The 12,046-nt window shown below is 38.7% G+C and overlaps 1 protein-coding gene across 4 annotated transcripts; it reads left to right on the top strand.

The window, feature by feature from the left end:
• The first annotated feature begins 1,027 nt into the window (after positions 1-1,027).
• LOC123179882 (fatty acyl-CoA reductase 1) lies at positions 1,028-11,712 on the top strand. 4 transcript variants are annotated; one of them, XM_044591782.1, is made up of 10 exons: positions 1,029-1,211; positions 1,485-1,588; positions 5,286-5,485; positions 5,929-6,029; positions 6,238-6,376; positions 6,486-6,647; positions 6,757-6,838; positions 7,102-7,371; positions 7,691-7,815; positions 11,320-11,712. In XM_044591782.1, the coding sequence occupies exons 1-10, from the start codon at positions 1,133-1,135 to the stop codon at positions 11,480-11,482; spliced, it is 1,425 nt and encodes a 474-aa protein (XP_044447717.1). In that variant the 5' UTR covers positions 1,029-1,132; the 3' UTR covers positions 11,483-11,712. The 4 variants fall into 4 exon arrangements, with proteins under 4 accessions (XP_044447719.1, XP_044447717.1, XP_044447716.1 ...); XM_044591781.1 differs by having other exon boundaries at positions 6,184-6,376; XM_044591784.1 differs by lacking the exon at positions 6,486-6,647 and having other exon boundaries at positions 1,028-1,211.
• The last annotated feature ends 334 nt before the right edge of the window (positions 11,713-12,046 follow it).

Genomic DNA, 12,046 nt, shown 5'->3' with positions numbered 1-12,046 from the left:
AACCGACCACTCTCCGGCCACACACTACACTACGTAAAATAGCTAGAGGTTATGTGTACCTGTCCATCTGGCCTAATTGTGGAGATATATAATGCATATTCCGGCCGGTCGCGGAACTGCACCTAGAACCAAGGCATGAAACTTGGGGTCCGTTACTCAGTAACATGGTCATTTCGGACTGTCCATTTCTTTTTAAGAAAAGATATGTAAAGGGCGAGTAAACAGTATGCGGCGAGTGTTTGATCTAATAAATATCAAGAAAACAAACATAGGTTTGGCAGGTGGACACCCATGCACTCTACAATCCATGGTGAACGGCCAACTAAAAGAGGTCGCAACAGTTATTGTCGTTGCGGCAAAAGTCAAACTCATGCACAATATTTCGATGCCGGCCACCTTGGCTAGGGTGTTTATGTGTAAGGTCTTAGACGGTTTTGAAGATGTTGACCCTTTTGAACAACCTCAAGGTTCAAATGAGAGAACACACTACAAGCTCAGACAGTGCCCGGGTTGGCCTTAGGTGCCGCAAGATGCCCGAGAAGTCCACCTGACCACCATGCCATCATCGGAGCACCCGCCGGACCATTGCACCATCCACTAGACCACTCACCGGACCACCGCGTCATCAACTCGACCACCTGTCGGACCTCCACGCTACCCTTCAGACCATCATGCTGCCACCAGAGTCGACTGTCGTACCACCGCTCCGCCGTCGCAGCCCACCACCGCGTCGACGAACCACGGTGCCACCGTTGACACAATCCGCACTTCCGTCATCGCCCACCACCGTTACCATCAGAGCCGCTGTGATCTCAGAAAGAGATTCATTGATAAGTAAGACCCATATGTTAGATTTAATAATGGGAAAGAATTATTGGGCTCTGAAAAAACATCTCACCTCTAAACTTCTCAATTATTGGGACAGGCCCAATAACTACTTATTCAGGAGTTTTTTTCTTTTTGGGGATGAGGCTCTCTTAGAGATGCTCTAAAGCTATGGCTATAAAGCACCCACGTCCCCCACGGAAGGAATGAACATCACCCACGCGGATGGTTATTCCGCCTATAAATAGCTAGCTCCCAGCCAACAGCGATCACCCACACAAAGATTAATCCAGCTATCCAGGAAGCCATGGACGCCGCTACGGTGATCGGGTGTTTCCGGGACAGGAGCATCCTCATCACCGGCTCGACGGGCTTCCTCGGGAAATGTACGTACATTTGAGTACCAATCTACTCATGCACTTGTTCTCCCTCTTTTTCTAAGTAGAATGATCTTTATTTAGTGGCGGATTGAGCATAGGTCTGGACAGTCACGTCCTAGTCCTATATTATCATATTAGTGTTGCAAAAAGAAAGTTCGGCGTAGTTGTTTGATTACTGGTCCACACATGGCTTAGCTTACTAATCAATTCAGAGGTTGAATCAAGTCAAAAATATTTAGAGCTTTGTGTGCAATAACATATATGCATGGTATAATGTAGTGCTGGTGGAGAAGATACTAAGGGTCCAGCCGGACGTGAGGAAGCTCTACCTTCTTGTGCGCTCACCAGACGCCGCATCCGCCCAGCATCGTGTGCTCACGGAGGTACGATTTGCCTTCAGTCTAACAATAGAATCAAGGGAAGATCTGGACTATGAATGAGGAATAAAAAAATGTCCTCTCTTACCTAAGAGAAATGAGACGATAGTTTTGGCCTTTGTATCAGATACTATATCTTAGTCAGATGTTAATTAAATTTCATATGATCTCCAGACATCCAATGACCGCCGTAGACAACACTAAGGAATAACCCATGGTATATATAACAAATAATAATAGTAATCATTATCATCATCGTCACCTTTAGATAACGGCAAAAGATAAAAGAAGGATGTCTTTGTCACAACTATGCATACCCTTTCTTTCTTCAGCTCTTCCTTTTTCCTATCTAGTCGTAATCATGGTTATGTGGTAGTTAAGTAAGCCATGATTGCATATATTTTCATCCAACAAACATAGGACAAAATAAACTTAAACAAGCCTCTCCTCCTATGTCAATAGAGTGCACTATCAGGAGCCATCACATGTTTCACACAAATCTTTTACCCTATGGCCAAAATGAAGGAATAAACTAGCTACTACTACTACTCAATGTCTTAAATAGTGGTTTTCATGGCTTAGAGGTGAGATCCCTGTAAACTACGAAAAGTTATAGCTAGCTATCATGGAAACTACCAACAATAGTATTTTGACATCAAAATATAAAAATAATAAATATGCATATATGGTAAGCCTTACAAGGCAATTGTTGTTTTTTTTTGCGGGGTAAGGAAATTGTAGTTTTGAAACATATTTAAACATATTGGAATGAATAACCATAGTTTGTATGAAATCATGTAATTAATCGCTAAAAGAACATGGATGTTATTGAAATATATATTTTTGGTCTAGATGAGTTGATTTACAAAACGTAATTTTGAAAATAAGAATTTCTATCACAAAAATGTTTATATAAAAAAGTGGTCAATTATAATGATAAACTAAATAGAGACTGTGACCAATTATCGGAAATAACTTGCCTTAGTGGGACTACAACAATATAACTATAAATCTGAATATATTGTTGATACTAGTTAATGCCCTTGAGATGCTACAATCGGCCATGGATGGAAGTACAGAGCTGGCCCTGAGGGGATGGCGAAGGGTGAGAGGGGTGGCCACCTCGGTCCCCGAAACAAAGGGGCCCCATTTCCAAGTATAGGCGAGAATGGAGCGGGGAGCACCCTAGTATCAATCACCATTAGAGCACCAGAACCTGTTCTCTACATCTCGTGGAGGAAGAAAGCTTAATTGTTTCCTTCTCGTGAGTGGTCCTGGGACTTTCTTTGTTTACCAATGGGAAGGGGATACCGATGGTTAAGTGCGGGTAAGCCGCACTAGGTTTGGCAAATACTAGCTCTAGTTCCGTTTGATGCCGACCATAATAACTCTGGTGCCACTAGGTGGCCCCTGGCCTCTCCATGAGGGTGTGTGAGCGGTGTGGCCGCACAGGGCCACCCCATAATCGTGGGGCCCATCCTTGAAGAGAAAACTGGTAAAAATTGTGCTGGTTCTGCGCGGGAGTTGTATATCTCGCATTAATCAAGATGGAATGATCTCTCGCGTGCAAGCATTTGCGGTAATGGGCCAGCCCATTAACTCCCGCTTAAAAGAAAGAGAAGAAAAAGGGAATGGCCGCACGAGCATGGATTTAATCCTGGTGTATTTCCAGTGTTGTTAGCCACTAGGCTCGGCTCGAGTTCTTGATGAAATACAGGGGCGAGGTCTACTTGAGGCAGAATAAGTAGATTAACACTGCTTTTCCAGGATTTTTGCTTTTTCAGCGTTTTTTCTCTGTGTTTCGCTGGATATTTTTCTTTCTTTTTTTTTCTCTGTTTTCTTTTGGTTTTCTCTATTTATCTTCTCGGTTTACAGTGGTTTTTTTCTTTTCTTCATCTTTCATCTTTTTTGGTTTTCTTTCATTTTTCGCCGCGCTGGACCAGGGGCGCACACGCTGGCAATGTTGTTGAGAGACAAGTCGCTAAATCAACTCGATCAAGCGGGTGAGGTCCATCTAGGACCCTGATATGCTGTTTATTTGTGAGGTGGGGCAATCCATTAATCTTGAGCATGCGTCTGACCGCATCTTCGCCTATTGCCGAGGCTCGGCCGCTCTGCCGCCCAGATTATCTCGAAAAACCAACTTTATATAATTAACCTGTATTCCAAGTGCCCCGCAAAACAAAACCTGTATTTCAAGTGAAACATTTTATTTTAGTAGCATTTTTTACCATGTGACATTTTAAATTTTCAAGTATTCTATCATAAATACCATTACCTGAATCCCTCGATTCATTCGCCTGGCCCTCCGCTATTTTAGTATTCATATATTTTCAAATATTTTATGAAATAACATGTATCTAAGTTACATAATTACGCAAGAGTATACTTTGGTTACATAAGTTATTCAAATACAGGGGACTCGGTTTTGCGTTTCTCACCAGGGGCCCAAATTTCTGGAGATGGCCCTGGGTGGGCCGCACTAGTCGAGCCAGTGATGAGGATCTTCCTGATGATGCACTAGGTGTATGCATGATTTTACTGGAAACGTCACATCATTGGCCCCACAAGGCAAATATTGATAGACAAGTCATCGAGAGAAGAACACGCCATGTCCCACCTCCAGATGACACAATGTCAAAGAACACATACCTCTAATTCTCTTTTTAGTATATTGTTAGTGGGTTAGTATTATATTTAAGGATAATATTTGATGGGCCCCATGTTCTCCTTTCACCGCGGGCCCCTGAAATCTCAGGACCGGGCCCGTGGAAACACCAAGCTATCGTGAATATAATGTTAAAAAAAAGAAGCTATGTAAAGTATATAGAAGAGTTATTTGGAGACATTGCGCTAGTGGCTAATATACATACAATTACTAAAACATTGCCCCGTCAATTAACGCAACTATAGCACGGAAATTCGCAGGGGCACACACCCACCCAGCCGTGTCCGGCCACACAATTGCCTCACGATCTGCAAAGTTGTTGGATTCCACACCATTGCACACCAAGTTTTAAGTTTTTTTTCTGGAATTTGTGATCTTTTTTCGTTCTTTGTATCAAGTTTCAGTAGATGAAACTTAACAAAGTTCATTAAAGTCCCCAAAACATATATAAAATGGTCTTATTTGAAATTCTTCATCACGAGAAATAGGAATATGAAATCGAAACTTAATCTGGATTTCTATTTAAAAGATACGAAAGGTTGAAAATTGAAAGCTAAAATAAAAATGGGGTCGGTGCCCCCACACATGTGTGCCACAAATTCCCTCCCAGCTATAGCAAGCCATGTAGAGCCTTTGTAATATACGCAAGAAAAATGGGGTCCGTGCCCCCACGCGTGCGTGCCACAAATTTCCTCCCAGCTATAGCAAGCCATGTAGAACCTTTGTAATATATGTCTGCCAGTAATTGTCTCTGCTCGCTGCACCATGCCTCTTCAAGCTGACTCGGTGTTCTCACTTCACGATGTCCATTCAAATGCCTCCATTCAACAATGGCGCACTCCATCATGTTGTAATCATGATGCAAGTCTAGCTAGTGACACGTTGATAGTCACATTGTTGTTTCCTAGCTAGTGCCGTTTTTGAATGTGCGGTCCAATCCTCGCTATGGATGTTAAAAGAAGTTGATCTGTATTAACTTATTTGTGAAATTCAAGTATCTTTCAAACTTAGCTTTTCTTATACTATTTTGTGTAGGTTGTTGGAACAGAACTCTTTGATGTTCTACGAAGGAGGCACGGAGCTGATTTCAACTCTTTGATAAAAGACAAAATTTTCCCTTTAGCTGGAGATATCGTTTACGAAAATTGTGCACTCCCAAGCTCTACGATTGAGCAGATATCCAAGGAAATTGATGTCATTGTCAGTGTAGCTGCAACTACTAGCTTCTACGAGAGGTGCTTATAATATTAGTAGACTGAGAAACATTTATTTCTTAATCGACTGACATGGACACCCGATTCAAAGTACCAACTTCTTAGGAGAAAAGTAGTATAATAAATTCTGCTAAATACTCATAAGTAAGAGTCATGTAGTTTCAAATAGAAAAACTTCATCTACATATCGGTCTAGTTCTTTTTCCAGTCATGCATAACCTTGTCATCTTCAATACATATTTTGCGAGGGTTCATCTTAAATACATTTTTCATAAATATGGTTTGTTGATCTATGCTAGGAACATTAATTGATATATGAGAAACCTAATGACAAACAAGATACTTATCGTGTTAGTGAAGAAATAGCCAATAGGAAATTTCTGTATGTCACCATTTGATGTATTGTTTTAGAAGGCTAACATATAGGTTGTGAATCAGCATATCGTTGGATATTCCGTGTGCAGATATGATGTTGCTTTGGCATCAAATGCCTTGGGGGTCGCCCATGTGTGCCATTTAGCAAACAAGTGTGGTAATCTCAAAATGCTCCTTCATGTTTCCACAGGTAAGAACGTCCATAACTCATGCTCCTTATCTCATCTTTTTGAAAGTAATGAAACATATGGTTAGAATGTAGATGTTCTATGCATATATATGATGAAACATCATATACTCACAAAAAGTAGTGTTGTTGTTCTTGTTGTTGCTGTCTTGAGTAGCTTTTGTAGCCGGTGATCAAGAAGGCTTGTTAATGGAGAAACCATTCAAACCAGGTGAATCACTAAGGAAAGGTTACAACTTGGACGTTCAAGCTGAGATAAAATTAGTTGAGAATTTCAAGTCAACACTCAGGGTGCAGTCCTCTAGTGACAAGTTAGAAAAGAAGAAAATGAAGGAACTTGGGTTGAAAAGGTTTGGAAACATAAATATACATATTATTTGAATGATTTTCTATAAACATATGTGACCAAGATGTTGTAGTTAACATAAGTAACGTGAGCTAACAATATTATTTTTCAAGGGCTAGGCACTTTGGTTGGCCTAACGTGTACTCACTCACAAAGGCTTTAGGGGAGATGTTGCTTGGTAACTTAGGACGAGACCTTCCGGTTGTCATAGTCCGCCCTAGCATCATACTCAGCACTTTCCAAGATTCAATGTCGGGATGGATAGAGGGGACTAGGTAAAAAAATTAAAATGAAGTGTTTGTCCTTCATACTAACTCGTTTTATGCATCTACATTAGTACTAATTTTGTGTATGTGTTAGTTGATTGTGTCACATTGGTTGCAGGACAATTGATATGTTGTATGTCGCCTACAATGACCAAAAACTTCCATGTTTCATCGCCGACCATAATGTCATAAGTGATATGGTGGGTATTACACAAAAACTAATCCAAAACATGCATACACATATCAAAAGTTGTTTAACCATGTATAGAGGCATGTGTTTTGCCAACTACGTCAAATAGGGTGCCTAGAGATTATTCTTAATATAATTGGGGATTATTAGTGTACTATTAACGCATATGTAGTTTATACGTTTCACTCATATGTAATTAACTAGCATATACATTTATGGGGTATTCTTATAGTTATAGGTTTGAATTTAATTTGAAAACTACAATATTTATAGATACCAGGAGACATGGTGATTAATTCAATGATGGTTGCCATGGCCATTCATTGGGACCAGCACAGAGCTCAAGCAATTTACCATGTGACCTCAGGCCATCGGAATCCTCTGAACTATTCTATTACAGAGGAATCACTTTATGAGTACTTTCGTGCAAATCCTCGTGTATCCAATGGTGGGAGGATTGTCAAGAATAAGAGGGTGCTCCTTTTCAAGAAATACACACATTTCCATTTATACATGATCCTACGGTATAAGATAGCATTAGAGGTACGTACATTTTTCTTTCCAATTCATATGTATTTTCAATCTATGTGAATATGTAGACGTCGACAATAGTAGCTACAAACTACAGGGTCAATCTCCAAGAACCCTCCCTTTATTTTGCTGTAGTTCGCATTACAATATGCATTGGTACTTAGAATATTTCTAATAATTGATGAGAGAGAGAGAGAGAAGTTTTAACAGAAAAGAAAGAAATACAGGTTCATATTCAAGTCATTTAAATAGATATTTACTTAGAAATGATGAAATAAATATGTTAAAAGTGTGAATTATGTAATGACTTGGGAAATCTTGTGATATACAGATGTTGCATGTGATGAGTGTATTTGGGGGTTCATTTTCCAAGAGTTACAATAAGCTGAACCGTGGCTACAATTTCTTGATGCTTGTCGCCAAGTTGTATGCTCCATATGTCTTCTTTAAAGGGTGGTGAGTAGCTTCAACTTAATTTTGTAGACTACCACAGAAGTAACGCTATTTTGTTATAAGAGTCTAGAACCACGTACCATTTTAGTGATTGGTCTCACAAACCAATATTTACTTTATTTGAATGTTCTGGAAACTAGATGTGAACTTTTTTGTTAGCATTGTTTCAATAATAAGTAGTTCTTTGAATGCTTCTTACGTGGATATCTACAAGTAAATTTCACAAGACCTACCATGACTTCAGGTCTGTGTTAGCGAAGTTTAGAATAACACATGTTTGGAACTAGATGTTGCTAGCGGTAGTTGGTACTTGCTATATAAGGACATAATAGTGGTAGTGATGCAAATTTTACTCTATTCTTAAAAATTCCTAGTTCCTACCAAAAAATTGTAGCCTCTGTCGTCAAGGACCAGCTAGAACATTCTGTTTGGGGAAAAGGTATAGTGACGTTTCATAGTGTTGGTTGGGTTATCTGTACAAGTGTGAACGTATGTGCTTCATTTTACTGAGAAACCTGAGAATGTTGTACTAGTGCTAACTATTATGGTCGATGTGTACTAGTGCTAACTATTCTAAACTAACTTACCAAGTATTAGGTACAATTAAAAATCTAGAATGCATGTGCAAGCAATGTTACATATATAATCACTTAGGTAAAGGAAAATGGTTATATACTCTCGGGGGTGTGTACTTCCACTCTTCAAATACTAAATAGATGAAGTGATTATACCCCGTTATCATTTTTAATATAACTCGTATTTAGGTATCCCAGAATAATTAATAAGATATATTTAGAATGGGACAATTAAATAGGGAAAGTGATAATTTTAGAAACATCCGAACGACTCCAACGTCCCCTGCTTTTGTGCGGGTGAGGACCGCAAACTCCCGAGCGGCTCTCCCCCTCCGATTTTCTCCCACTGAAGATCTCCCGCTCCCGAGCGTTTCCCTTTGCCATTTTTTCTCTTCGTGAGTATCTTTACGAGGTCTTAGGCTATGTGGGTTCCAGACCATGTTTTTTGTTGATTTTAAATCCTTTCTGTAAAAGAAAGGTGATTGAGGTGGAAATTGAACTCTTAATCTATTCACCGAGAACCTTAGTTGAATCCAACAAATCAATTAGACAAAAAATCTTTTGTAGATGTTTTTCAACCAAGACCTATTTGCTTGCCAGCATACATCATATGACATGAACACTCGACCTCGTCTCTAAAGACCCTAAGTTGAGCTTGATCTCATTAATGGCTTCTAAATAGCATGGTAATATACACACTGCAAATATGATAATTTACATGCAAACACCACGGTAACTGACCAGGGAGGAGGGGGGGGTTGTTGAAACATAGACACGGTAACTTCAGTGTAAGTAACAAAGTATTTTACGCACCACTGAGCTGATAACTCAAGTACAAACACAATGGTAACTTTGACCCGTGAAAAAATTTGTTGCAAACATACCCTCCTTAACTTCTGTGTAAATAGCATGGTAATTTACATACCACATACGTGGTAAGTTACGTACAAACACCATGGTAACTTTCACCTAGTAGAGAAATTATTTATTGATTACATACACCCGGTAACATCTGTATAAATAACATGGTAATATACACACCACATGATAACTTACTTACAAATACCCTGATAATTTTGACCCAGGAAAAAGGTTGTTGGGACATACATGGTAACTTTTGTGTAAGAAGTGTGGTAACTTATGTACCCAAGGTGTGGTAAGTTTTGGCCCGAAAAAAGCCGTCGAGGCATACCACATAGGATCTAGTTTTGAAGGTCTTGTCATGATGGATTCAGAGGTGAAAACGGATTTTGAATCGGACAAACAGTTTGAGATACAAAACATTTTGAATTTTTGAAACGGAAGAATTTATGATAACATCAATTTTTTGTCCTCTAGTACGTATGCATGCACATCCATGAGAGAGAAGGTTCAGAACCGTTTTTATGCCCCGATAATTTAGTGTAAACAACATGATGATAAGTTGCTTACCTCGGGCCTGGTAACTTTGGATCCAAAAATATACCGTCAAAACATACCAACATGGGATCTAATTTCAAAGATCTCGTCGCAATGGATATAATTGTGAATAAAACATTTTGAATTTCAAAATCATAGAGAATCTAGGCTGAGATCATGCATCACTTTTGCATTTTTCATTCATGCAATTAGTTGGTCTAAAAAGACTAACACATGCAAGGGGAAAGAAATGCAGTAGGAACACGAACATCCACATAGGAATCGTCCGGTCTGATTACTCGAATCGTGACGTTCGTCGGTTATTTCATCCCATTAAGGATTATAATGAGGTATACTATATTTTTATTTAAGAGGTATATTTTTTATGGAAGTACATAAAATCCAAGGAGTCCATATCACTTTGATAAATTGGTTATAGTTCTCTGTTATTTGTAATGTGCTCCATTAGTAATTTCTATATACATGAGAGGAGCTCTACTAAAAAATCCAAGTTCATATATTTTACATAGTTTGCATCATTGCATATATACTGCTTTTTTGGACGTACGAAGTGTTTATTGCAAAAATAAGGAGCTGGCGATATTCTTTCATGCTATTCATATTACGGTATCTTAAAATAATTTATTAAAACTATATTGAGAAAGATAAAGTGGTATACGAGATATATACAAGAGGTATATTGACCGTGATGTACATACCCCAGGAGTATAGAAAATGTGTATGTGTGTGTGTGTGTGTGTGGCCCTAGGAAAAATGTATACAAAATATAGTAAACCGGTGTACAAAATGTAGTAATTTTGACAATATTGTAGTAAGGCGTTAACATTGATAGTAAAAAAAAATATTGTAGAATACTACTGTTTGTCCACACTTTTACCATGCATGCTTGTATATTTATATATGTATAATAGATATAGAGGTATAATAGGTACTCTTGTATATGAAGTTTCACGAAGAAATGACATCCTTGGTATTCTGGAAAAAATTAACAAAATCGACGCTTTGTTCGAAAACACTATTTGAATGAATGGTAAAGTCAGATCGTATTTTCTTTACTATGAAATACCCTAGGTGACATTTTCGTTCACGAAACTACACAACTGAGTAGAATGGTCGACCAAGATCGATACCCCAAAATTCAGATTTTTTTTCTGCTTCTTCTTCTGAATTTACTATTCACGGGGGTGCGCGTGAAACCATGTTGAACATGTGTATTTTCGGGTGTAATAGTTACTTACAAGATGTATATTGAATGTGGGATTACGTACACCTATGAGTACATATATTTTCACACAATATATATTTGATTTCATAGATCCTAGCATACATTTCCATAGACTTGGCCAAACTTAAAAGTGTTTGACTTAATTATGACTAATCTAAAACTTCAATTAATTTGGAATGTAGGATGTATGGCTTTTGCCGCAAGGTTTTTGTTGGCTAGAGAATGTTTTAAATTGTTTGTTGCTCATCATTTACTGTACTAATCCAATTTTCCCTGTGTCCTACGAAGCTTTGATGACACGAACATGAGGAAGCTGTGGGTGGCGACCACTACAGACAAGCTAAATGAGGATTCCATGTTTGATTGTGATCCTGCCTGCATCAACTGGAGCTCGTATCTCGTGAACACACACATCCCGGCTGTTATGGTGAATTCACGCAATGCCACATGAAGAAAGCCGACGATTGCATAAGGGATGCAGATTATAAAGTTTATTGCCAAGTCAGGAATGGGCATATATGTATATGCACTATATGTATGTACTGTGTTGTGTATGGAGATATATCATAATATACTCGTCCTTTCCATGTACGTACCTTAAATATACATAATAACATAGACTAAATATAGGTGCCTATGTGTGTCACAGCCATATGCAATATACGTAACACTTCCTACAGAGATAGTGTGTTATATCAGATTGGTTGTCCCGACATATAACCTAACAATACACATGACATGTGTGTAGTACACAATAAATATGAGTCAAATTATTCTGATTTGAATCTTCTTACTTTGTGTGTACACTGGCTAGACTGTAGAAGTGTGTATGTATTGGCATGTCCATATATTCTTTTTCATATGCCCGCGAAGGTGCGGCCTGAGTATGAATCAACAAATTCAAAGAAAATAGTTTGGAATGACAGAAAAAGAATTTTGCACATATCGTGGGAAGGAGGAGCATATGCACACCACACACACCCGAGGAACTGATTACTCTCATCCAACATGACCT

Source organism: Triticum aestivum, chromosome 1D, assembly GCF_018294505.1.
Source record: "Triticum aestivum cultivar Chinese Spring chromosome 1D, IWGSC CS RefSeq v2.1, whole genome shotgun sequence".
NCBI classification, from domain to species: Eukaryota; Viridiplantae; Streptophyta; class Magnoliopsida; order Poales; family Poaceae; genus Triticum; species Triticum aestivum.
The sequence above is the reverse complement of the archived record's forward strand: the minus strand, read 5'-3'. Positions and strand labels throughout refer to the sequence as shown.